The 27,715-nt window shown below is 39.4% G+C and overlaps 1 protein-coding gene and 1 long non-coding RNA gene across 3 annotated transcripts in view; one reads left to right on the top strand and one right to left on the bottom strand.

Moving 5' to 3' along the window:
• Window positions 1-27,715, bottom strand: part of LOC119476233 — a 480,685-nt gene that overhangs the window by 36,264 nt on the left and 416,706 nt on the right. For both annotated transcript variants that reach the window (XR_005203974.1, XR_005203973.1), the window contains exon 2: window positions 17,814-17,849. This is a non-coding gene — a long non-coding RNA (uncharacterized LOC119476233). The remainder of the gene's footprint in view (window positions 1-17,813; window positions 17,850-27,715) is intronic.
• On the top strand, window positions 87-27,564 carry syt9a (synaptotagmin IXa). The gene is made up of 7 exons (XM_037749544.1): window positions 87-996; window positions 10,928-11,423; window positions 12,372-12,927; window positions 22,234-22,354; window positions 22,446-22,617; window positions 22,863-22,992; window positions 26,751-27,564. The coding sequence occupies exons 1-7, from the start codon at window positions 849-851 to the stop codon at window positions 26,817-26,819; spliced, it is 1,692 nt and encodes a 563-aa protein (XP_037605472.1). The 5' UTR covers window positions 87-848; the 3' UTR covers window positions 26,820-27,564.

Here is a 27,715-nt window from a genome sequence, read left to right on the forward strand (position 1 = left end):
CATTGCAGATGAACCCATAGCTGCGGTTGTCTTGGCAGGACCACGACGTGAAGAGCTTACTGAAAAAAAAAAAAAAAAAAAAAAAATGTCTCTCAGCTGGGGAGTGACAGCAAATTCCACTGGTTTTAATGGTGTGGTTCTTTTAAGTTAATTCACACAACACTTGCAACTTATATGCATGGCTTTGTATCTTAAAAAAAAAAAAAAAAAAAAAGGATTTCACAGAACGAGAAAAAAAAGAAAAAAATCATGTCATCCTCTGATTGGCCACGTGCAGGCACGTAAAACCACACCAGGTTTCGTCGTGTCAGTCAGAGAAGTGATTCTGCTACAGGTAGTGCTTCTCTCTCAAATCCACCTTATTTCTCCCTATATAGTGAAATAGCTGCTCAACTTTTCCTGAGCTTTGCTACACAGCTTGAAGGCGTAAAAAGGCATTATACTATACGGACCGCCTGGTGCAGAGATATTCACTGTACAGAGAGAGTCCACACATTTCAGCACCCTGGACAGCGCGCGGCGCCGCAGTGGCGACGCGTGGATTCAACCGGTGGCTTTCAATCACAGCCAGCAGTGTAACTGAATGTTACATAAAAACTCTTTGTGGTGCACATGTGGAAAACGCGTTTTGCTCTCTGGATCACTTGGATTAGTGTTTTTTTGTTGTTGTTGTTCTGTTTCTAACACAGAGCGTCTCCATCGTGCTCCATCGTGCTGGGTGGTAGGCGTGCCGCTGCTGGAAGCTGTGCTGAGTATAGCGTGGTGGAATATAGGTGACTGACTGGTGGTGTGGTGGTGGTGGTGCCTATAAGAGATCCCTCCATTTATAAGGATGCTGGTGGTGGGAAATGCCTGGAGACAGAGATGACGAGATTTGTCAAAAGGCACTTGAACTATTGTCAGATCTTTGTTCGAAAGGGGAAGTGCAGAACGAGCACTGTCTGGATTTTATCTACTATTTCAGAGACCTCGCCAGGCCACGCTACACGGATTCAGGTGAGGCATCGTTGAATTTAATTGAATTGAAGTGATGTTTTGTGGCTTCTTTTATTTTGGACATTGTGTGCGTAAAAAGTCAAAAAGGAGGGTCCAAGCTATTGGTTCTTTGTTTGGAAATTTTGCAAATCTGCACCATGTTTCCTCACATTACTAATTATCCCATTTAATTATTTAATTATTCTTGCAACGAAATACACTTGCGCGGCGACAGCATCTCCTTTTTCAGCCAAAGAGAGCCAAATTCGCAGTTTGAACATTTTTAATTTCCATCTACATTCACAAGATTCAAAATGTGTGGTAACAGTCCAGTTCATTCGTGACACATGTGCACAGATGCCGGCAGTGACATCGTGCTGTCACAGGATGACACATCATGTACAAACTGCATGAACAGGCTTCTCCTCCCTGGATGAGTTGCGCTTAGCACCTGCAAGTGGCACACTTACTGTATCCTGCTTCTGTGAAAGTTTACCACAGATTTGAAGTCTTCCTAAAGCTAGGCAACTTGAAACATTTACGAAATGGATTAACTAGACTTTAAATATAACTGCATTTGCAGAAAATGACGTCGTTTACATCATTACCAACACCTTATAGGCTACCCATCTTCATCGGAATGGCATGCAAGTGTGTGCGCAAAACGAGGGAGATAATGTAAAGGAGCGAGGAAGTAGCCTATACTGAAACCCTCCACATATACTTACTCCATTCACCCTGCTTCCATTGTGAATTACCTGCTCCCTTTTCCTTCAACCTTTGCCTCCTTCCTCCTAATTTCCTCTATTCCTTTATCTCCCAGCTCTCTCCTCTCTCCCTCATTCATCACATAGACCCATCCTGTCTTGGGCTTTTCCATTCCAGACAGTGTGACAAGTGGAATTGCTATAGTAGGCTGTACTGTATAGGTGCTGTAGAGGAGTTGGCTATCAGGATGGCTAAGGGTCGATTTCAGTTTCAGCTGACATGTGTTATCCAGCATGATGGCAGCACCCATAATAGAATGACAAAGGAAGTAGATAATAAAAGATCAAAACTCCAACTAGAGTTCAGGATGGGCTTGATGGCATTCAGTGTTAAAGCTACAGTCGGTAACTTTAATAAAAATAATGTTTTGTCATATTTGCTCAAACTGTTACTATATCCTGACAGTAGTACATGAGACAGATAATCTCTGAAAAATCATGTTCCTCTGTGTCCTCCTAATGGCATTTACAAGATTGCAAGATTTCACAGCGCCGAAGAAAAACAACCAAACAGAGCCGAGGAGTCTCTGGACGGCCGTCAATCACTGCTTGTGAATTCCGATAAAACTGTCAAACTAGGCAGTGCTGATCAAATATGAATCAATATTCTGTTACTGTAATGCCTATTTCTCGCCTCAAATGTTTTCAAAAACATCTTGTAGTTTACTATTTTGCTCTAAAAATGAGAAAGTTTGTGACCCGGAAGCCATGTTGAAAACAGTCGAGCAAAAACCAAACACCGCCCACTGACTGGAACAAACTTTCTGATTTTTTTCACAGATTATCTGTCTCATGAAGTGTCAGGATATAGTATCATTTTGAGCAAATATGACAAAACATTATTTGTATTATAGTTACCAACTGTTTAAGGGTACTGCTCATGAACATGTCCGTTACAGATGAAGCTGGAACCAGTAGCCGGTTAACTTAGCTTAGCACAAAGACTGGAAGCTGGGGGAAACGGCTAGCCTGGCTTTGTCCAAGGTGTAAAAATGACAAGTTTTATGGGGAAAGGGGTTTATGTGCAAGATTCTTGGCCAGACTTTGTGGCAACCTCACAGTGATGACAAGACTCCAGGAAGTCACTATTCCCGGCCAAGATTTAGGCTGCTTTTATGTCATATCAGAGTTATCGTAATTACCAGTTTCTGAGTTGTAAACATGTCAACATCCCCTGGGAAATTTGGATTTTTCTGAAAGCTCCAATATTCCCAAACAAACACGGATGCCTCACGTCAGTCAAAGTCCGTCATTCAAGGTAATTAAAGCCAAATTTAATGAATGTTATATTGCATTATTTTCAACCCTCACATAGCCATCTGTGCAATCATACGACCATCTTGAATTATCCAATGACGTGAACACTCAAGTCGACAACATGGGAATCTTTCCTAATCCACTTTATATGATGTGAATGCAACATTACCAACACTTAACCCCCGAAAAAAACTTTCATTTTTAGGCTAACGAAATGAGATTAACTGTGTTAATTAATGAGCTTTAGAGGTGCTGCTAGTTTTCTGTTTTGTAGATTGTGTTACCGCAGAGCCAAGCTAGCCGATTACCCCCGTTTCTGATATTTAGGTTAAGCTAATTGGTCGTAGCCTAATTTTTACAGTTCAGATATGAGGGTGGTATCCATCGTTTCATCTAAGACTTGGCATAAAGCGAATGTGCACACCATTTAGTAACGGTTGCCAAAGCAGGATCCAAAGCACTGCTGTTTTTAATTGTAGCCATCTAATTAGTTAGACACGGACCATCAGGTCAATGCAACCAGCATACTGTAAGGCTAGAAACCAGCAATAGTCAGGGCCTTGAGGGACAACCAATCAGAACCACTCATGTGAATTACTGTATATTGTGGACTCTGTGTTCAAACTGTACTTCAAGGGGAAAATTAAGCATTTCCAATAACTGTATGAATACAGCTTTTATGCACAGAGATATGTTTAAGGCAAATAACATCTCAGGAGGTAGAAGTTAATATATTGCTTTTTCAGTACTTGCTTGCCTCCTACACTATTGCACCTTTAAAGGTCCTGTGCTATAAAACTGTTCCACCTTCTCTGTTGTGATGCAGTCTCTGAATCCTTCCAGATGTCTATAGATTGTTCTCCGCCAGGCAGGCAGCACTCTGCAGGCGGCCTGCCAAGCTGACTGTGGGCTCAGTGTCCTCAGATGGCGAGTCCCTCAATTTCTCCACATTATTCTCCCAAAATCACACGTACTCTGGTACTCACAGAATCTCAGAGCACAGAAAGGACAGTTTGTCTGAGTTTCTGTGAGAGGTCTTATGACAGCGCCCACACACACAGAGAACCAGTCCAGAATCAGGCAGTGCTGTTGGAATTAGAGGATAGGTGAAAGCAAAACTATTACTGTCAGTCTTTTGAGATTTGTTGCGATGAAACCATAGTCTTTGTGACATATTGCTTAATTTGCTTTAATTTAATATGCATGTTAATGGGCTAACAAAATATAAAAGCTAACTAACAAAGTTGTATAGCATTCCTTAGCAAATGTTTCAATTTCAAGTGTTCGCTCTACATCAGATGTGTAGTAGAGCTCGACAGGCGTGATTCAGTTCAAGATGATTCCTGGTTGCAAGATGTTCTGTGAAAGTTACTATTTGAAAAACATGTGCTTTTTCTCTTGGTGTGAAATCCTGTCTGTCAGATCAATGAGCAATCATCAAAGACTCAAACCAGAAACACGACTGAAATTGCATACAGCTCTGTAAGTGGAAGGAGATAGGATGTTTAAAAAAAAAAACACACATGTAAATACTAAAGAGCATAATTTTCTATTAATATAGAGTACAATAATAAGAAAAGGAACAAAGACGAGAGGAGTAAATGCAATGACTGTAAATGGACTGCATTTATATAGCTCCTTTCTACCGTACCGGACAAAACGCTTTACAATTTGCCTTTCGTTCACCCATTAACACACCCATTCATACACCGATGGGGTCAGAAAACCAAGGTAAGCAACAGCTCCACAACACATAATGGTAGAATTGTCTTCATATTATACTACACTAATTTATTTATTATAAATACAAGTTATCCTGGACTGCCAATTAAAAATCATTAATTTGATTTTAATGTGAAACAGTGGGTTTAGCCATCAAGCTGTTTTCAGATACTACCTGTTATTACATCCATTATCTGTAACCCCTTGTCCTATTCAGGGTCACATTTGCATTCTCTATTCTGATAATCACGAGGGGAACATCTACTTGATATGATGCTCATTAGGTTTTTATTATGATTGTTATGTTCTTTAAACCATATCTGCATGCTTTTCTTTTGAAATCCTGGAGTTTTTTTGCCTGATGAAGTGAAACACTGTGCTTAACAATGTGAGGGTAGTTAATCAGTAAAATCATTGGTATCTCTAAATTGAAATGGGATAATTTCACTCATTACTATGATTAAAGTAAATACACTGATTATACACTATTACTTTTCTTTTGAGTTTGTTTTAAATCCCTATAAATCTTCATCTGCACTGACATCAATAGAATCCCTTTGCTATATAACTGTAGGCAACTAATAGCCTGTTGCACAGTCAGCACATAAACTGGGCACAAGTCTGTATCACTGCCCTCGCACAGAACGAGGCTGAGCCAATAATAGACATGGTTAGGATGATACAGCAGATTGATGCTTTTAAAAAAAAAACACTGTGTGCAGGAACCTGAACTTTTTAATATTTTAATACATTAAATAAAAGTAAAAAGTACAGCAGCTATACAGGGATGGCAGTTCATCAGCAAAGACTGATAAGCAGAGACTTGTAGTGCACAAAGCAAAGTGTCTCAAAATCAATAACTGCCATGACAAAAGAGGGGGTTCAGTAGACGAACAATACATCAACCAATTAATAAATAGGATGTACCTTCACCTACAATGTCCTCCCAGCTTCAAACTATCTTTTCCCACAATAGTTTTTGCTCTGCAACAGTTCTAACTCACACAGGCTCCGCCCTCTACTCCATGGGTAATACTCTCCACCAATCACCAGCATTCATTTGACCAAAAAAAGTTTGCGCAAGCGTAGCCGGCCAAGCAGGATGTCCCTACCCAAAGATGTGCGGACCCCACAGTATATAAGGCTGCTCCAAAGGCGCCGGAATAGGGGGGATAATGAAACTTTTTGGTAGGATGCAACTGAAATGGGTAGAGCCATGGTCTAACCCTGCAGGGGTCAAAAAGACAAACAATAGACACCGACCACATTCCCTGGTTAATCAAGGAGCAGGAGAACATGTAGGTGTATCATGCCCAGAGGGGAGTCAGGTGCAACACAACCTGAAAAGGAGCACGACATTTCCAAGAGATAGAACCATGTGAGCAGACAGGGCATCGATTACAACATATGTCCCCGACACTCACCCCGCCGAACAAGGCCGCCAGCGCTGCCATGCTGCGTGTGCACGGACCACAGTGGGAGGGTCTATTCCCGCCTGTCTTTAGGCTAAAGAGATGCACTCACAAAGCCAGCCCGCCAGGCTTTTCTTGGAAGGGACTTTACCTAACACATCACCAAAGCACACAAACAGCTCCTCAGTGCATCTGATGGAGGCGTGCGTTCAACATAACATGAAGGCGCACAAACTGGGTAAAGTAGATGTAAACTTGCCACCACATAACCTTAATTATTCCAGTTCATAAGTTAAGTCCAAAGGTAATACATCATTGTTTTCTATTCTAGACCACGCACAGGACTTTTTAAGCCATTGCTTCAGCAGTCTTAGTTGTGCAGCACAATAGTATAGTTTCACATCAGGTAAACCAAGCCCATGACTCAAGTATAGAGAGGTAGAGTACACTTACACAGACTCTCTGAGCTTTACCTCTCCAAATAAAAAGAAGAGAACAAAGATTGGATCTTGTTTAAAACATACTCAGGGACCTGTATAGGGAGCATTTGACATAAATAAGTTAGCCTAGGTAAGAGTGACTGGACTCTTTCAATGGACATGTGAACAGTGTGTTAAGATAGACTTGAAAATAATCTGGATCTTTACATTAAGACAAGTCGAGGCTGAAATTGCAGCCCATGACAATAAGTGTACCCTTTGCTCTTGATGGCTGTTATTAAAGCTCATTAAGATTCGGAACAATATCTGTAAAGCTAGTTATTATTTCACCACACTATCATTATCTCTTAATTGCAAAGCAACTGTCTGCTGTATTTTACCCTCCAGTGGATGTATGTGAAATGTACTGCTTAAGGTTATATCGAATTAGGATGCAGTGTTAAGACACCATATCGCTCATCTGAAGACTTTGTTGTGACAAAGATAACAGTCATGTTATGAACCCCATTCAGTTCTGCTGTCATTGTGTTCTTGACTGAATACTTAATCATGTTTTACCTCATAAAACTCAAGCATCCATAGCAGCACAGAGAGTGAGGGGGCACAGCATATAGAAAGTGTATGCCTTTGATAATTAGTAGTCTCAGAAATGCACACCACCCTTATTATAATGTGACATGATTTTAAACTAATGTCATGTTTTTCAAGGCTGCTACAGCAAATGAGGCATTACTTCTGTTTGAGGTCTCAGAGAAAACGTTGTTAATTACAGTAGAATTTCATATGTTCTATACCTGTGATCAATGTTGACAGTACTTTTTACACAGCACGGCCACACCTGAATCCTAAATAAGTCTATTTGAATTTATGTTATCGGAGTTTTAAGTCAATTTAATCATAGGAGATATAATAATAGGGAGTTACACCCCTCTGGGGCTTACGAAGGCATATTGGGGCACTATAGGCAACAAAAAAGTAAATAAATTACAAAGCCAGAGGAGGAGGGTAATATTCTGAGAAAAAACTCAAAAACATTCTCAGAGATTAAAGTCACAATTTTACGAGGAAAGAGACTCGGAAAAATTGGGTTTTCTGTCAAGGAACCACATTGTTTCATTTTGCAAGGTCGGACCAACCTCATCACATTGCGGTCAAGCGGCAGCAATTTCTGTGGTCAAATTAGCTGATGCTAAAATTGTAGTGGTCCCATATACTGATAGACATTCATGGTAAATGTATTCAAATGGCTCAGATCGAGCTGTTAGGGAGGCAGTGGGAATAACACAAGCTGAGAGCTAGCGGAGGACTTGGCGAAGTTAGCAGAAGGATGTACTTAAACTTGTCTGTTTTTCAAAATAAGGTGTTATTACAGGTTATACAAAATACATATGGAAATAATATTATTTGGATTATGTTCACAAGTAGTATAAAACATGTTACTGGTATCCCTTATAAATTAAAACAAAAATACCACTAAATTGTGAGGGGACATTTTTTATTATAATAATTATAATAATGTTTTTATTAATGCTTTATTCTTTGACTTTCAAATAAAACAATTAAATAAATAATTCCTTGCATTGACTGATATATTTGATTTAAGGACATCTGTGACTACATAGAGACACAAAATCAAGCATTTTTACTGTATCAATTTAAATATATGCATGTATTTTATAGCACCTCAAGCATTCACAAAGTGTAACAGAATTTATGAGTTTTTCTCTCAGAAATGTATGACTTATATCTCAGAGAATATTAAAGTATTTTCTCGTAAATTTGTGATTTTTTTTCTCGTAAATTTACCACTTTAATCTAAAAAAAAATCTCGAAAATTCAGTTATTTTCTCTGCCTATTACCCCCTCACCCCGCTCTGTATTTATTATTTTTACCTAAAAAAAAATATAATTCTTGTTAATACTTACTTTTACTAAACAATGAAGTAGTAAAGCAAATTTCAACAAAACATAAGTGTTAAATGTTAATAATTAAGTACTCTTATTTGCCATGAAGTTATAAATTCCTTTGACTAGAAACAAAAAGTTCATATTATTGCGCAGAGTCATAGATTGGACCTGAGCTGTGTTGTGTTGCAGCAGTTTCTATGATTTATCTTTCAAAAAAGAGAATTCTTTTGGGAGAAGTCTCCCACTTCTTGAGAACATGGATGATTCAGAAAGCCCTTGATGATTCTGTTGGTTCACACCTAACCTCCCTTTACATGGTGACTCGCACGCCCTGTTCTGGTGTAAACAAATGCACTGCAGGAAAATTCATGCCATGCTTTGAAATCATAAACTCTTTCTTGACAGACCGCAAACTGGTGTGATCTTCTGTGTGAACTGGTGATACTTCTGTAGAGCTTTTATACTCCCACAGCCACTGCTTCTGCTCCTGCCCACAAGTACACTGACATACATTTATGTTGTGCATGTTAGTTACCTTAGTGTTCTTGCTGGAACATGTCTGGTTCTACTACTACTGCAGAAGACTTGGTGGGTAAGGTTGGGTTTTATAACACAGCTGGATAACAACAACCTTCATTTTACCAAAGTGTTATCTTTACACAGACATCTTCAATGTGCTGGCATATGCTTGGTATGCCGACTGCTTTAGCAGAAGAGATGGAGAAAGTCTGTCTGACGACTTTAAAGGTTATTTCAACATGGATTTCTCGCTTTCGTGTAAATTTTGTGTTGATGGCTTTGCTTTCTACTTCACAAATAAAACAAGTTGGTTTTTACCAACTTGTCAGCTGGCCATTTTTCCACTGTGTTCATTTATTTACAAAATTATACACAGTTGAAACCATAGACTTAATATAAAGAGGTTGTAACCTCAAGACTTTCAATCCCCTCTCTCCAAAACTGTTGTAAATATTTTAAATAGTTGTGAATAAAATAACAGCTCAACTGCTTGACAGTATCACAGTATGAACAGGCATTTGCTGCTGCTTTTGTTTCAACACACTATTCCTCCTCTGTTATCTGCAAAGGGCTGGAAATTACAGCATGGGAGCCGATCCACTCGGGTGGCAGATATGAGGCTCCAGAGGATAATTAAATAAATGGAGTTAATCCTAATTAATCTTGTGGAGGAGTCTTTGTCATAATAAAGAAAAGAAGAAGAGAAACTCGAAGAAACTCTGTCATAGTAAGATAAAGAAAAATCTTTTTTGTTGTTGTTACGTAGTAGGGGTGTAAGAAAATATCGAAAATATTGAATATTGCGATATTATGTTTTGTGATACTGTATTGATTCTCAGAAACACTATCAATTTTTAATTAATAGTTTACATGCAAAGATTAACTCAACCAATGTTTGCAAAGATATGCGCCCTCTCAATTAGGGATGCACCGATCCAACTTTTTCAGTTTCGATACCGATAGCGATACCTGGGCCTTGTGTATCGAGTACCGATTCGTGTTTAAATAATAAACTGAATGCCTCACTGTGTGGAAGTGACTGGGACATTCTTTCATGTGTAAGGCAACATCAGGCTTGACTTAAACGTTGCCTTCCTAACTTTGTAAAACAAAATGTGACAAATAAATACTTAGAAAAAAATGTATTGAATTGTTAATTATAATTAAAATAATAAATCGTACACCGTAAAAAATCTTCAAAATTAACAGGAATTATAATTTAAGAGTAAACCTTTTTAATGCAGCAAACAATTGGTCAAAACTTAAACAGGAATAAAAATTCCATTATATACTGTATATAGTATGCAAACATAGAATTTAATTGAATAGATCGGCCCCATTGCCACCGATATCCAATCCAGCTATTTGAATGTTTATCGCCCGCTATCCAATCTGGTATCGGTGTATCCCTACTCTCAGTGTATGTGCCCTCTCAAAGTAGTGCTATGATGTTGGATGTTATAGGGACTGTTAAATGCTAATGTGGAATCCCCTGTACTGATTACATAAAAAAGTACACTGTTTTTACTCAGATTTTATGCATAAGGTAGTGTGTTCTTCATATGACAATTTCCATAAAATTAGACTTAAAAAATCTGAAATATATTGTCTTGCTTACAGTATCGCAATATTTCGCAATATATTGATAAATACCCCTGTATCATGATACATATCGTATCGCCAGATTTTTGCCAATACACAACTCTATTAAGTAGTGCATTCTTCTAATGTGGCACCACAGGTGAATGAGATACCAGCTTAACATATGATGAAATATTTGTAAAAAGGTTTTCACACTACTTTATATATAAAAGTTGCTAATGACTGTGATGATGAAGGAGTAAAGGTATAGTTTTGCAACAAAGCAGGAAGCAAACTGAAATCAATGCCAGATCCTTATTTCCTGTCTCTCTTGTCACCTTCTCAGATATATCGGTGAGTCTGCTGTCACTGGTAGTGACCGCCTGTGGCTTGGCCCTGTTTGGGGTCTCTCTGTTTGTCTCCTGGAAGCTCTGCTGGATACCATGGAGGGAGCGTGGGCTCTCCCCCACCACCAAGGAGGCCCATGGGCACCTCAACCCCACCATGAGCCCTCCGCCCTCGCACTTCGCACCGCGGCAGCCAGTTTACACAGCCGTGGACCCCCCGCCTCACAACCGCCGTGAGTCATCGCATTGCCCCGTCGCCAGAGAGCCCACTCCTGTGGCGTCTGTGGTGTCAGTGGATGTTCCGGTGACCCCCGTCTCCCCACCACCTGTGGTCCTGGCCACACCAGAGGCAGCTATGAAGATCAGCCACACATCTCCAGACATCCCACTGGACGCCCAGATTAAAAGCCGGGAAAACGGGGTTCACACCAACCCTCGTATGCAGAGACAGACCACTGAACCCCCACCCTCTGGCCACCTAATATCTGAAATTGGGTCAGTATATGATTTTTGATTCTTTTTTCTCTTAGTCAGAACGATTTGAACATCAATTTATTCTGAAAAACCTTGTTCAAAGTCAAAGTTTAACATGTCCAATGCCAACGTTTTTCACATAGTTGTTTTCTACAATATCTCTGCATGACAACTACAATATGTTTAAGGTTAGGGAAAGATTGTCGTTATGGCAATACAATTATTAAAAGTGCGAAATTCAAAATTCAAAGCATTAATAGAACAGCAAACAATCTGCTTTGTAAAGATATAGAGGAGTAATGTCTACCTGAGCAGAGAATAAAGTCACTCTCCCTCTGTGTGTGTTGTAATCTAAACTTCTGATAATGCCTTCCCGACCTACTGTGTCTTCGCAGAAGCGTAGCACCCCTCCTCCAGTTCCCCCTCAGGTTAACACTGTTAGCTCTGTCAGCAGTGTTGCCTTTGCTTGCAATATTTGTGCTGCTGGCACCATTAGCTGCTAGCCGCCGGCTCAGCCGTCTCCATGTTGAGAGCTGTGTGGAGGCGATAGATACTGTATGCTCTGAATTCTGTATCGAGCAACTTTAAGGTATGGTTAGGGTTAGGCCACTAAAACACTCGGTTTAAGTCAATTTAAAAAAGCACATGTTAATCACAGGTCTATGACAGGACGTCTCCTGCATTTAATAAATTATGGTCCCATTTAGAGTAAAATAGATCATAAAGCAGGGTATGTTTTATGGCGTTGTCCGGTCTGAGTGTCACAGTGATTATGTCCACTTCTCATATACAGTCTATGATACATATAGGACACACTACTTTCTGCACTTTCTTAGCACAAAACGTTAGCACTAGGTGTAAATCATGAGGTGCAGAATCGGACAGTGGGGACATCAATGCCTACATGCCTTTTCTGATTCAATCAGTTGATGTTGTATGGTGATGTTTGTTGTTTTCCTCTGCCCACAGACAGGGGACGATTCGCAGGCATATGAACCTGTCTAACCCAGACTTTAACGTGGCCCAGTTCCAAAGGCAGGACTCCCTCACTGGGATGGGGCTGGGCCTCGGTCGCCTCAAACCTGAGCTCTACAAACAGCGCTCCCTTGAGGGCGATGAAGGCAGTCGCAGAGGAGAGGGCTGTGGGCGCCTCCACTTTATCCTCAGATTTGACTGCGACCAGGAACAGTTAATAGTTAAGATCCACAAAGCAGAGGACCTCCCAGCCAAGGACTTCTCCGGTACTTCTGACCCTTATGTTAAGATCTACCTGCTCCCTGAACGTAAGACCAAGCACCAGACCAAGGTGCACCGCAAGACGCTGAACCCTGTGTTTGATGAGGTCTTCCTGTTTCCCGTGGCGTACTCTGAGCTTCCCACACGTAAGCTGCACTTCAGTGTCTATGACTTCGACCGGTTTTCACGCCATGACATTATTGGCCAAGTGGTTGTGGACAACTTCCTGGATCTGGCAGATTTCCCCAGGGAGACGAAACTCTGCCGGGACATCCAGTACGTTTCCTCGGTGAGTCAGCACTTATGTTCAATATGATGTCATGCTCACTTAGATATGCCATGTTACATTTAACTGATTACCGCAAAAGGTGTTTTAAGAAGTCTGACAGATTTGCTACAACTTTATTGAGAGCTACATATTTGGCTCACATTTTAGCCCTTCATTTCAGCACCCAGCCTGGTATCACCACATTTGTGGTCATTTTGAGTGTTATCACTAAGCACGGAAGTCTGGTGACTGGCGAGAAAGTCTGCGTAGCGAGGAGGACGGGGTCGATGGATGGGCCAAACAAACACATATCCTACACCCAGGAGGCCGCTGTTTGTGTCCTATGTGAAACCAAAAGTCAAACGTTGACTTATTTGCATTGACAACTTAGATACGTAATTTAATTTACATAACATATGTACTTATTTTAACCCAAACCATGATCTTTTCTTAACAATTTGAATAGAATTTACAATGTCAACCACATATTTAAACAACAAATTCTCACTCCCAATTTAAATACCGCCGCTTGGTCAGTGCCCCACAGATCGACGCACGGGGTACCCCTCTTGTATTACTTTTGGACGTGTCAGGGAGAGCGTGTCAATATATGCTTGTAACATGCCCTTTCAAAATAAACGTCTGTTTTCACAGGAAGTTGGGTTTAGGCAACACAACCACTTAGCTAGGGTTAGGAAATGTCGTGGTTGACGTTCCTGAGTTCCTCTGCTTTTTGACGAGTTGTGAAATAGAACGGGGCTTTAAACGACACGTGAAAAGCTTCAAATGACAGACATGACACGTGAAATGTCCTTAAAAGTGGCTTGTTATTTATAAGTCTATCCATGAGTTCACATTGTAGCACAGTCTGTCTCTCACTGACATTATAAAGCATCAAATAAAGTTGACTGCTTTATTAAACACACTGAGCTGTCAGCTCTGAATAAACAAGAGAAGAATTGGTTGGGAGGTAAAGTCAATAGGTCTCACTTTGAAGAAGAGGACTTCTGTGTCTCTCCCAGCTGGTGAGCTAGAGAGTCTTGAGGCAGTGAGTAACGTATCTGTTCAATACTGGACATAGTTCTCCCCTGTACTATTTTACAGACTAGCCCCTACCAACAATACATCTCAGGCATATGTACTGACACATAATAACCTAACATTTGCTTCATTGCCTTTTCAATCTTTGAAATGTATTTACGAAACGTTGAGGAGCAGTTATTTAAAACAATGAAACTCTGCAGATGCAGAAATTGTTTTTATTAGAGGTGACTGGTTAACAAAATCCCTTCCTTTTGTAACAAACATTTTTACTGTCCACATTAGAGGAAAGGACGGAGAGACATTTTCATTAAGAAACACATTTACTGTATCTACTACTTATCTAAATTCAGTACCCTCTGCTGGGACCATCCATTTCTTAAACATATGTAAATTAAATCCAGGGCAAGACTGCCTAAGGTCAACGGGATTTAAAGCACCTTACCATGTTACCTTATTGAGTGTGTGTGTGTGTGTGTGTGTGTGTGTGTGTGTGTGTGTGTGTCTGTGTGTCTGTGTGTGTTTGTGTGTCTGCGCTCTTGCACGTTTATCTTTGTGAGGACCAATTGGATTTTTAGATCTCGGTAATGAAGAAATGTTTGCCAAGTGAGGACATTTTGGGGTTAGGTAATGCATTATGTCAGTGAGGGTCCTAACAAGTATAGAATAGGGCTGCAGCTGAATTTTTTCAATGTCAATTAATTATTTTCTCGATTTGTTCTCTGGTCTATAAAATGTCAGAAAATGGTGAAAAATGTCAATCAGTGTTTCCCAAAGCCCAAGAGGACTTCCTCAAATGTCTTGTTTTGTCCACAACTCAAAGATATTCAGTTTACTGTCATAGAGGAGTAAAGAAACCAGAAAATATTCACATTTAAGAAGCTGGAATCAGAGAAATTTCTACTCAAACCGATTTTCAAAATAGTTGGCAATTATTATTTGACACATAATCGATTAATTTTTTGTTGTTCACAAACGTGTGTGAGAGAGAGAGACAGAGAGAGAGAGAGAGAGAGAGAGAGAGAAAATATAAAAAGCGCAATAGCATGAGGTCATCAGTGCCATTATTACTGTGCTTTTGTCTCTGTCCACACAAGTCAAAGGGTCGTGTCTTGAAGGTAACAGGCAAATTGCGAAATCTGATCTGAAATCTACAAAAACTTGCTGAGACTCGCTGAGACTCGCTGCCGACGACATATTCTAACCTTAACTTTTCGAGGTCAATGGCCAACCTTAACCATCTCGCGAGAGTTTCCCGACCTGTGGGTTACCTTCTAGACACAAACAAGTCAGAGCTCAATATGTTTTGGATTGTTTCCTGTTAGTGATCCCTTGTAGACGTACAGCTTAAATATGCCTAACAACTCTATTGTGTATAATGTGCAACATTCATCAATATTTATGGGTATACATACACTGTATGTATATGCTTTCAGTGATTGCTTCATTGACAGGCATCTCAGCATGTGAGCTTATCCAGATGTAATGTACAATAGATCCCTTTCTTCATGGCAGACTTAAGTGGCATTAATGAGACTCCTTGCCATCGATTGCTGCAGACAATTCATTACATCAGTGAAGCAAGATCAATGTGGCGCAGGTGTTTGTGGTGGGTTCTATTCATCTAGCTCCTGCCCTCAGTTTTATCTATTAAGATAACATTATATTTTCAAAAGTAATTGCTGAAAGTCAGTCAGTCTACAAACTATAATGGATGTTTACAATGGACAGTTTGGATCATAAGTCACCTTTGTTTTCTCTTCCTAATAGGTTTGACTAACGTGGGGTTTGTTTACAGCCTGTCTGACTGCTCAGGTCTGTTGCCCTGTTGGATCTTTTTTTAGCGATGTTGAAGCATCAGAAATATGAGCTATGTGATATCTTTTGTGAAGACAATCATAACCGATGGTCCGGAGCCCAGAAAAGAAAACCAAAGTTGTAATATACTGTAGCCTTTTCTTTAAGACAGCACTTTAGCATGGGACCATATGCCTGTGTGTAGCTGTGTGTGTCTGTCTCTTGTGTATCTAATAAGCAAAGCAGTGAATGAGGCAATCAGTCACGTTCACAGTTTCAAAATCACTTTTACATGCAGTACAACTTGATTACCTCTACCAAACCTCAGAATAATCTAAAATCAAATTTAGCACTTGAAAATCTGAAAGGTCATGAACATAACTAGCCCTCGGATATTTTGTTCCCTTATTTATTTTGGTCAGGTTGTTGTTTCTCACAGAGCTGCAAATCACGAGCATACCAAAAGAACACATCCATAGATATAAAAGATATAAACAGGATAAGAGCAAGGTGAAGACCTGAACACAAGTTATATTCACAGAGCCTCCCTCTCTGCTAAACAGCCTCATCCTGCATTAGGAAAGTACGCAAAACAGCCAAAGAGCTGATAGAACAATGGCCAAGCGTCAGGGAGAGGAATACACTGAATTTGTCAAAAAGAAGCCTATTAAGTATGTCTGATTGTTAAAAACTCAACAAAAACAATACACAATACAGAGAATTGTATTAAAAGTTCCTAAAATTAACAGGAAAACTCATCTCTGATGCAATATTCACAGAAAATAATCTGCTCATTTTACACAAACGTCCTGCAGTTATTGCGTTCGCTATTTGGGTTAATTGCACAATTAATCAGTTGTTCTGTACGGTTATTGTTATACATTGAATATAATATGAAATATCCATAAAATATGTCACTCAGTCAGCGATCGTCAGTTTGCTCAATGATAGAAAAGGAGTCCCTTAAGAAAAAAGGTTGTAGTATAATAAACTTTGCATTATAATAAAGGTGGGTACTCAGCCTTAGGTCAAACTTGCATGTCTCTGCCAAATTGTAAGGGGAGCCCTTCTAACAGTCCAAGAATTAAATATATCTAAGGAAGCCAAGCAAAAGCAGGCAGCTGCAGAGCAGACACAGATGATCGCAGACGCCTGACAAGGAGCAAATCAATACAGGAGTGGTCTGTCAGGCAGCTACTTATGAAGAACCACAAGGCTAAGTAGAGATAGATTGGGCTGATTTGCAATGCCAGAAAGCTATTATGACAGAACATGTCAGTGTATGCTTTTTTTTTTGTTTTTTAAGATCATTGACTTAATTTTTTCTAATAATTTCCATGAATCATTCAAATGTATTGTTAATATTGTGGTTTCTCTGGTTGCAAAAGTATGCTGGGAAAAAGGTTACGGTAGTAGAGTGACTCTTCTGGTGTAAAAGCTTAGGCACGGTGACATCAAGTATCACTCTTTTATTATATAAACTATTAACCTCTTCACAATCCGACAGTCCGCTAGGTTGTAGCAGGCTCAGTCTTAAAGCTAGAGTGAAGATACTGAAAGATTTTTTATGAATTTGTATGACAGAGTACTATACTGTGACATTTGTTTCATATGATACTGGAAAACCTAAGGAATCGATTAGTACCAACCATGCCATGGTAAATAATACTCCAAAGTTACACTATATTTTGGCGAGCAAAAACTGACATGGCCATTTTCAAAGGGAATGCTGAAAGCAAAAGTTTACATGTATCCATCCGACAATCTTTGCTTGACCACACTTAACTGCTCTGAAAAAGTAAATGTAGGCCATGACGGCCCTTCACACAGTACGAGCCGCACGGCAATCATAACCACACTTGGCATCCACAAAGTCAGCAGCTGTGTCCCACTTTCATGATACATACAAACTCTAACTGGGTTTTGAGCACGGAAAAAGAAGAAGCACTAGTATATAAATAGTGCATGTCAATATGGAAAGTATATTAACTTGAATGTGTGAGGTGTTGATGGACACTATGGCCTTATACTGTAATACAGTGCACATAGGAAATGGAAGAGATACTCACCACCAGAAAAAGTTTCGAGACAGCTGCATGAAGATCCTGTAAAAAAAAAAGAAAGAAATGTTTCTTTTAGTTAAGTATAATTAGATGCAGATGTTTGACTCGTCTTGTGTCATTTCCTCACCTCAATTGAACTCAACTTTATTTACATGTCTCTTTAAACAACACGGTTGACAAAGGAAAAGTAAAGAAAATCATATAGTCATTACAATGTCATATCTGTACAAACGGATGAAGTACATTGGTTTCTTGTAAACTAACAGTGAACTACTATACTACTGTATAGTGTTAGTATGTAGTGTTACTGTGTAGTATGTAATCGGGGCATTAACAGCTGGAGGAGCAGCAGGGTGACACATTTAGAGTGCTCTCCCCTGTGCTTCTAGGGTCACAATGTGTAACTGCTGTGTTTCTTTCAGGCTCCAGCCTCTAATGAGCCCTATAAGCTCACAGGGGCAAAAGTACACCAGCTTAACACCAGCTTGACAGATTCATAGACACATAAAGGGTCATGCAGAAGTGGGTGACTGCTTGGCCATTCCAGCACCCTCAGCACTGTGGTTGGAAAGGTGGGAAATGGAGAAAATGACATGAAGCTATTTGTTCTGTCAGTGCATCAGTTAGAAACTTGAGGGGAATACTGATATTGACAGAAAAATTATTGATATTTTCATGTAAATTCTCAACATCTGCTCATTTTGTGGGGCCGTGCTGACGCTTCTGCTCTTTATTATTGATTGTTACTCAATGTTAGCCAGTTGGAATAGAATGGTATGTGACAGGTGGCGATGGGAACCAGAGATTCACAGTATCTGGAGCGCTCCATTCTCACACTGTTAAGCTTTTTTTTTCAGTTTCACACTATGCACACACACACACAGTACACAGACTCTTACACTTGCAAAAATGCTTGTTCTCAGACATTTGCACACATGCCCCACACATAAACCCTCAAACAAGCTAATCATCTGTGGACACCAGTACAGAAGCAGGGCATTTTATATGCATTGCAGTAGAGACCATTTATCATAATCACTGTACCGATTTATTGACTTAATTGACAGAAACAACATGATTATTAAATCATGATTGCCAGTGGGATTGACCATATGGTTTGTTTTATTGCCAGATTTGGCTTGTTTAGCTCTGTAATAGAAACAGACACACAGCATGTTTTTTTAGGATTTTAAAAAGGACAATCACACTACAAACAAAAGCTTTACAATGTATTACTATAAAAATGTGGCCTCTTTCTGATTTCTTTGGTTTTATTAATCATTTTGATTGATGATTTTGGCTTTTACATAATAAACTAGAGTGCTATGATTTCCGCAATGCGGAAAACACGGACAGAGTCACGAAATCTGATGATAAAAATGGGATCAGCTGTAAGATGCGGAATATCTTGGAATTTGCCAAAATGTGGATGCAATTTATGAAAATCATGGTTTTTCATGCCATTTTTGCGGGGGACGTGGAGGAGGGGTCATCTGTTAGTCATCCAAAAAGCTGAATAACTTGATACTAATAGCTAAATTCAGAGCACTTTATTTTACAAAAGGTTGAAATGTTTTGTTTGATTGCTGTATTGAAGCACTTTCATTGATAAAAAAAAAAAAATAGTGCAATGTGTTACATCAAATTCATTGATATTCTTAAGTTTTGAATATTTATTTATAAGTTGTTGACATTTTATTCATCCCCCACATGATTCTGCACTTGTTTCTGATGATAAAATGTACTTAAATCCTAAAACACAGAATTTATAAAAATTAAAACCGAAAACATGGAATTTGGTAAGAAATAAACTGAAAAAAAAGATTTCATAGGTCCCTAAAGATTTACAAGTGCAGTATGTGCAAATTGTGAAATTAGGGATATGGCCTGATTATCCGAGACTTGCAGTGTGACATTCGACCTGCAGGTAAATGCCATTTGCTGCCCTAATCGCTCTCTTCCCACTTGCACCTCTCGTGTATGCACAAAGCCCATAAACCATGAAGCGTGTAATGCCCACAGGATACTTCTGGGATGTGGAAAGCATTTTCTGGAGTGATTGTCAGTTAATCCATTATGCAAATTAAAATGCCTTAAACAATAGCCTTGGTGAATACTGATTGTGATTGTAACAAAAGACTCAAGATACATTGAGATTTCGGTCTCAGGAGGGGAAGTCAAACTTTCTTTCTCTCCCTCGCATCCTTTTTCTCACACTCATACTCACAGACTACAGATGAAAACAAGTTCCATATCACATAAAAGGACATTCATGCTCAGCAATGCTGACAGATGGTGGAAAATGGAAGAAATGTGTGCAAGTGAGAAAGAGTTTGTGAAAAAGAGAGGGCATCGAATATAATCATTTTTTTTTTTTATCTTGACCTACTTTCATAATGAAATTACAATTTAATTAAACTTCGTCAGACTCTGCTAAGCCCAAAGACTTATATGGTATTATGCATAGGACTGCACTGTATCTCATACCATAAAAAGGATATTATTTGCTCTTTTTTTAAACAACTATTTATGTTTTAAACTAATTAACCCCAGACTTAGGCTCCAGTTATAAGTAGTATACCTTTTTTCTGAAAAAAATGTTCATGATTGTTTTTCACACAGTGACAATAAATGTCATTGCTTTGGGTTGTTAATTGATTTCCAATAAGAAATATATACATAAATTTGCATAAAGCACACTTATTTTCCCACTCCCATGTTGATAAGAGTATCAAATTCTTGACAAATATTCTTTTAAGTTCAATCAATCAAGAACAATTACCAAATAGTGCCTGACAAGTGTGTGAGACATTTACCTAAAACCTGCTGCAAAAATGAAATGCGATAAGCCATTGATCTCTCCTGCTAGCAGATATCCAATAGACCTGTCTCTCTTAATAAGTGAACTGTAATTACATATTTGTCCCCTCCCTTTCTACAGTTTACTAGCTCAACCTACATCAACCACAGTTAGCACAGTTAACAAACACCTGGCTATACTGTCCAGCTCAAGCAGAGTAAATTGTGCATTACAAAGGCAACTTAGATAGCACACAAAAGGGACTATTTTACAGAGGTGAAAAGCAACAATTTGAGGCTCATTTCAATCTACTTTCATCACCCAATATGTTTGAGAAATTATATGCCATTATCTCATCTCAATGACAGTAAATGGAGCAGCTCTGAGCAGCAATGTAACACCATCGATTCTTAGCTCTCAGGTTTTATGTTCACACACTAATTATACTCACTGAGCTTCCCTTTAAGAATGATAACACTGAAATTTAATAGCAGATGACATGATTCAGAATACCAGCGCAATCTTCCTGACAAACCAGTTTATCAGCGAGAAATTCTACTGTAGGAGGAGTTGTCTTCACCAGACACGTTTGTGTGCTTTCCTGGTTCTCACTTGTTTGGTGGAGTTATTTTAAGAGCAAGTGATAAGTGAGCTTCTGCCTCTCTGCAGCTCAACAGAAGTCTCCATGCCGGGTGAAATGTGGGAGGCTTTTATTTGGGCAATGTGACAGAAAAAAAAGTATTCAATTCTGTAACCAAACGTCAGATGGCCACGCCATTATTCTTCACCTTCAGCCAGTGTGCAGTAATGAAACGCAGCGGTACTAGAAATAATGTCATTAATATAATTTAAAGAGCGAATTACAAGTTGCTTTTATCACTATAAAAGAAATAGACACTAGGGATGTTACGAGAACCGGTACTCGTTTTTCTACACTACCGCAGGAACCGTAGGTACCATCAGGGCTTGAGACTAATGGCGTCCCTTTATCCCGGGGATGATGAAAATGTGTTTGGAACCCAGTAAACTCACTACAAGTCCAGGGGACTTTCTGTATTTTCTGTGATAATGCTACATTGCAAACAACAAATCGGTGTGGAAATCGGCAGGACGAGAGCTAGTTAACGTTAGCTGCGCGATGCAGGACTGTGCTGTTTACCGGCTGCTAACAGTTAACGTTAACTAGCTCTTGTCCTGCCGATTTCAAAACGAGAGCTGCAATTGATTTACATTATGATGTGTTCAGGCTGGGAGAAAGTTAAATTATAACGTTATCATGATGTGTTCAAACTTAATCTTGTAAGATTAAGTTTTGGCAGAAACTTGAATAAATACAGTTGTTTGAAGGAGATGTTTTCACAGCAATATAATATAGATAATACAGAGGGAATTATGACCCGTTTAATTTCCTAACAAACACCAGTATGCAAAAAAATACTTTTGTTTTTTACCTTGGTGTTGAATTGGTATCGACAATCGTGGAATTTCACTGGTATTGACTACTAAATTTCTGGAATCGCGAAATCCCTTAAAGATACAAGCATGACAAAAATGTGTATTATATCATATATCAGTATCAAAGTTAAAGCTTATTATAGAGTAAATGTGATTTGTGTTGTCTTTCAGGATAATGTGGACCTTGGGGATCTGATGTTTTCACTCTGCTACCTGCCCACTGCGGGCAGACTGACCATTACCATGATAAAGGCCCGCAATCTCAAGGCCATGGATATCACTGGTGCATCTGGTAATTAAAAACTGATACTGTCTAATAACTGCAGAGTCTCACTGCTATCCTGCATGAAAATGAATGTGTTCTGTTTCTCTCACTTGCACAGATCCCTACGTGAAGGTTTCACTAATGTGTGATGGTCGCAGACTGAAGAAGAGGAAGACCTCGACAAAGAGGAACACTCTGAATCCAGTCTATAATGAGGCCATTGTCTTCGATGTCCCTCCAGAAAATATAGAGCAGATCAGCCTTATGATTGCAGTGATGGACTATGACCGGTTAGGAACTTTTAAAAGCCTTTATATAAGTCACACAGTATTTTGCACCAGAGTTTTGAGTCATTTTTAATTCATACTTGCTGCAGGACAATGATGAAATATTTTCAGAGTGCATTGTAATGATTTTGTAAACTCTAACTCTTTTCTTCTGTCACATAAATAGTTTGACAGTTTTCACACTCGAGATGTGATGCATCATGGTTGTGATCACATTTCTTCCCTCTCTCCCTCTCCTGCACCTACAGTGTAGGACATAATGAGGTCATCGGTGTGTGTCGAGTTGGCAACGATGCAGACAGCCTCGGTCGAGACCACTGGAGTGAAATGCTCACATGTCCCCGAAAACCTGTCGCCCACTGGCATCCTATTGTTGAGGTGAGGTGACTTTACTTTGATCGGTGTGACATGTGTTCCCATGCATGCACGGGGACTGACCACATTTTGAATATGTACACATTTTGTTCTTGCTAAAAATAATTTGCTGCTAGCGCTGTCAAAACTGCTCTTACGTGTAGGTTTTAGCTCTCAGGCAAGAATATGGCCCGTGTGAAACTAAAAATAACATTGACTTATTTAGTCATGTCAGTCGTTAGTCATGTGGGTCGTTAGTCAGTGAAGTTAAGGTCAACCACAACCGTTTCCTAACCCTAACTAAATTGTTGTGTTGCCTAAACCTCACTTCCTGTGAAAACAGAAGCTTCGCAAGTAACGCAAGAGGGGTACTTTGTGTGTCGGTCTCCGATGCCGAGGGGCACTGACCAGGCGGCGGTATTTGATAAGTTGGGAGTGAGAATGTGTTGGAAATGCAGCAGTAGTAGTAAGGGGATTTACTCAGTAGAGGAAACAAAACTAAATTAATATACACAATACATAATAGTATGCTGCCAACACGTTTGGCACACTAACTGGTAAAAATTGACAGTGAGGGTAAAAGAAGATTACTAAAAGGCAAATGAATGGATTACTGACATTTGTGGAAAACAAATGATTATAAAAAATAAGTATGAACAACACAAAAGATTTTACAGCAAGGCTGGTGAGGCCTGCTGGATGAAAAGCTGTAAAGTGTAAATGAATAAGTGATTAAGCTTATCACTGCCCAGTCATTAAGGCACAGTGGGCTCATTACTATTCACTGATAAAGTAGTGTGTTGTTACAATGAGGCTGTGAAAAGATTTTTGGTCAGCGTTAATGGGAATAAGGCTGCAAGCTACTGAACACCAAAGTAAAAAGCAAAAAAAAAAGAAAATCTGCCCTTTGATAGAAGTTGATAAAGTAAGCTAGAAACCCAGATACATATATCTGATTTAATAATCATCTGTGAATAGAAAGTAGTGCCCTCCAAAAAATCCACAGTGGGTGATGCTGTGTTTCTGAAAGTACATGTCTGGATCTGACAGCAGAAACACCTGCTATGGAACAGATCACATCTTGTGCCAAAGTTACCATGGCGATGCACAGTACCTTATGTAAAATTGTGCTATATTTGAGACTAAAAAGACAGTTTTCAGCATGCGGCAACCTCTGGTGCTGAGAAATAAAGCCAATGAGGAAATGCCAAAAACTGCAGTTCTTCAAATGGCCACTTGAGGCTGGCTTCAAAAGCGAGTCAATCCCCATAGAAAGAAATAAACATGTTTACAGCAAAAACAGTTTTGGTCTTCATAGCTAATAGGGTGAATTTTTATATAAGTCACCCTTTCTAAATTATATAGAGAGGCGAAGTCCAGCCCCTTTTGGTAGATCACCATGGGAATTTATTTTGGAAAAAATATGAACAGAAGTCAACGGAGAGAGATAAATATTTTTTTGATCCTGTTAGAATTGCGCCATGAAACACACACATGATATTTGTCAATTTAAAAGATAATTTTGCAAGTTAAGAAAGTCACAGTTTGTTGTAAAACTGTTGAAGTATAACATAATAAGAAAATACATAATTATAATGACTACACACCCAAAAGTCGCGTAAGTGACGTCTCTCTCACTGAAGCTACGATGCCTGTGTGTTTCGTACTGGGATGTACTCACACAAATGACATGTCTTGCTCGTTCTTTTGCTGAAAAGACCAGGAGTTGCTGGACAAAACAAATCAGGCAAGATAATGTTACATTTGTGTGCGACGAGAGCTGAAGATTACTGAGCTGTTTCACACAAAACTAAATGATATCATAACAAACCTACGACAAATTGTGACTTTCTTGACTTGCAAAATTCTGTATTAAAATTGACAAACATACTGTATGTGTGATTCATGGCGCACTTCAAACAGGATCAAAAAATGTTCTCCCGGCGTTGACTACCATACATATTTTTTCCGAATTAAGGTCCCATGGGGTCCACCGGAAGGGGAGGAACTTTGCCTCTCTATCAAGGCTTAAAGTTAGGCATAATGAGTGCATGGTCACTTTGAGTGACAGGTGGGTGCTGTACCAGGTTGCTAGCTGCTAGCTGTCTGCTCTTCTGTGTCACCCGGCCCCGCCTCAGCTCCACCGACGATCCACCTCTTTCCCCATTTTTGGATTACCTGTGAGTTAGGCTGCGTCGTCACTGCCAAGATGGCAACAGTCAGAGCCACTCACTTTGAGCTTCACAGCGGCTCCTCAGAAACCTATGGGTGGCATCACGGAGACAACATCCATATTTTATACAGTCTATGGTTTTAAGCCCACAGTTAGCTTTGTAATTTACTAGCTCCCTACACAGGGCAAATCCCTTGTCTTTGAGAGTGTGCCAGTTCATTCATTCTTAGTCTTTATGTTCTTTTTTTATTTTAGAGTGCAGTAGGAAACTAGCGAGGGAGACAAAGTAGATAAATCTTTGATGTGATTCCATCCCAGGCATGTATATGTATATGTGGGGGTACATGTGGTTCCGGAAGAAAGACACTCAGATCTCTGTGGGCAGTTCATGTTTTTAAAATGTGTTAAATAAAATAAATGCAATTACCCAAATATCTTCCCTTGAAAAAAAACCTTAAGATTTACTGGGAATGCAGAAGAGTGGATGAGGCAGAGAGCTAAGAGAGACTATAGAGACCCGATATTCTGACAGCAGAGAAGAGAAAGTCTCGCTGAGAAGTTGAGGGATGGTATCTGACCTGTGCGCTCAAACTGGAAAGAATGGCTTTATTGTGTGTATTTCTGTGCACATCAAAGGTCTGCGTCTTGCAAAATACAAAGAGACAGTGACAGTCAGAGAAAACTGGAAATTGAGCTCGTTATGTTTTCTGGGCTATCTGTAGTACTTTTAAATCTTCATTGGAGCCTCAAGAGAGCCCAATAACTTACTTCCTCCCTATTCATTTCAGTCAAAGGTGTTCTGTGTTCACATGCCCCTCATCCTCACACCACTCCCGAAGCTGTAAAGACCTGTGGTCCTAACATGCCGATAGGTTTCAAATACAGCCACGTCTATTTTTTAGGCCGCATGTTATTTTTCGGGCGGCTGTGGCTCAGAGGGTAGAGCAGGTCGTCCAACAATCGTAAGGTCGGTGGTTCGATCCCCGGCTGCTCCAGGTCACATGTCGATGTGTCCTTGAGCAAGACACTTAACCCCAAATTGCTCCCGAAGACATAGCCATCGGTGTGTGAATGAGTATTTAGATTAGATCCTGATGGGCAAAGTTAGCACCTTGCATGGCAGCCTCTGCCGTCAGTGTATGAATGTGTGTGTGAATGGGTGAATGCTGATATGTAGTGTAAAGCGCTTTGAGTGGTCGGAAGACTAGAAAAGCACTATATAAATGCCAGTCCATTTACCATCTATTTACATGTCTGTTAGCCAAGTAAGCCACTTAGACAAGCGTTTTATCTTTTTTGCTTACGGTTGGCAAATGAAAATTTAGCCACAGTCTATTCCAATAAAACTGAATACAAAAATAAACTGTCTTCACAAAAATCCAAAATAAAATAGGAGGCATTCACTGATTGTTTTACTGCCCAATTCATAACTCTGTAGGTGGTTGGTACATTTGTTTGGAGATTCCAGGATGAAAAGCTTTGAAAATGTTGGCTCTGGTTTTATTTGATATGACTGTACATCTGTTTCTATGACTGTGTGAAAGAGGATTATTTGTTCGCAAATGCATGGCACAGCTCTAACTGTTGCTACATTGACTCTTCTCTGCAGTACCAGGGAACCACTAGTAGTAGCCAGGGAGGATCCTGCAATTCTCTGAAGACGCCTCCTTCTCCGTAGCCTTGAGCAACACTTCACATAAGAGCACCTATCAACCTGAAGCCTTGGCTGTACGTTTGGACAGTAGTGCTGCTGAGTGCTGCACACATATGGTCCTAACAAGAAGAATGCAGACATCGATAAACTACTGTGGAAAAGAGAGACACAAACTGTCTTGAGCTCTGCTCAGTTGGATCAGTTGCATGTTGAATGACCACAAAGATGGATGTTTTCTTTTCTATAATGTTCCATAAGAAAAACAACAGGCGTATGCAGACATTTTAAGTCTGTGCTATTCCTGGGTTTATACAGTAGTTGCTGTTTTTTACATAGTCTTGTTACTTGTTTTAATGAGGTGAGTCTGTATTTGCACAATGTACTTACAACCAGTTGAACTGCCATACTGTTATTTATTTTTATTTGGTGGTGAATTGGTGCATGAGGTCATGGTTTGGTGGGATATCTTCTCCTCGTTTGTTTGTTTCTATTTTTGGGACTACGATGTGTTGTTCTGTCAGTTGATGTGCAGTGACGGTTGATTTCTAGACAAAGTATCTGTAAGGAAAATATGTTAAATGTTATCAATAAATATTATTCCATTAAAAAAAAAAAGCAACCATTGTTTATCTCTGCCAGTTCAATTACAATTTAATGGTGCAATAAATCTTTCTTCATTTCAGGAAATATAAGAAAAAAACACTGTCTGACTTTAATTCTACATGAAACGAGAAAATCTGTGAAACAATAAAATATGAAAATTTAAAAACAGTTTGAATTATATTGTTAAAGTTGTAATTCATTTTGTAGAATGTCAATTATATTACTGTTTGAGATTAGTGTTATTAGAAATGCAATCCATAAAAAGACATTTTCTGAAACAGGCAAGAAAGGCTGCTTGTGCGAGAAGATTAGGAATG

Source organism: Sebastes umbrosus, chromosome 2 (genome assembly GCF_015220745.1).
Source record: "Sebastes umbrosus isolate fSebUmb1 chromosome 2, fSebUmb1.pri, whole genome shotgun sequence".
Classification (NCBI taxonomy): domain Eukaryota; kingdom Metazoa; phylum Chordata; class Actinopteri; order Perciformes; family Sebastidae; genus Sebastes; species Sebastes umbrosus.

Bases quoted from the DNA above. Each gene is read 5' to 3' on its own strand.
- syt9a (XM_037749544.1), top strand. From the start codon at position 849: ATGCCTGGAGACAGAGATGACGAGATTTGTCAAAAGGCACTTGAACTA. The intron at 22,355-22,445 runs GTAATTAAAAAC...TCACTTGCACAG, and splicing joins GGATATCACTGGTGCATCTG to ATCCCTACGTGAAGGTTTCA. The intron at 22,993-26,750 runs GTGAGGTGACTT...TCTTCTCTGCAG, and splicing joins ACTGGCATCCTATTGTTGAG to TACCAGGGAACCACTAGTAG.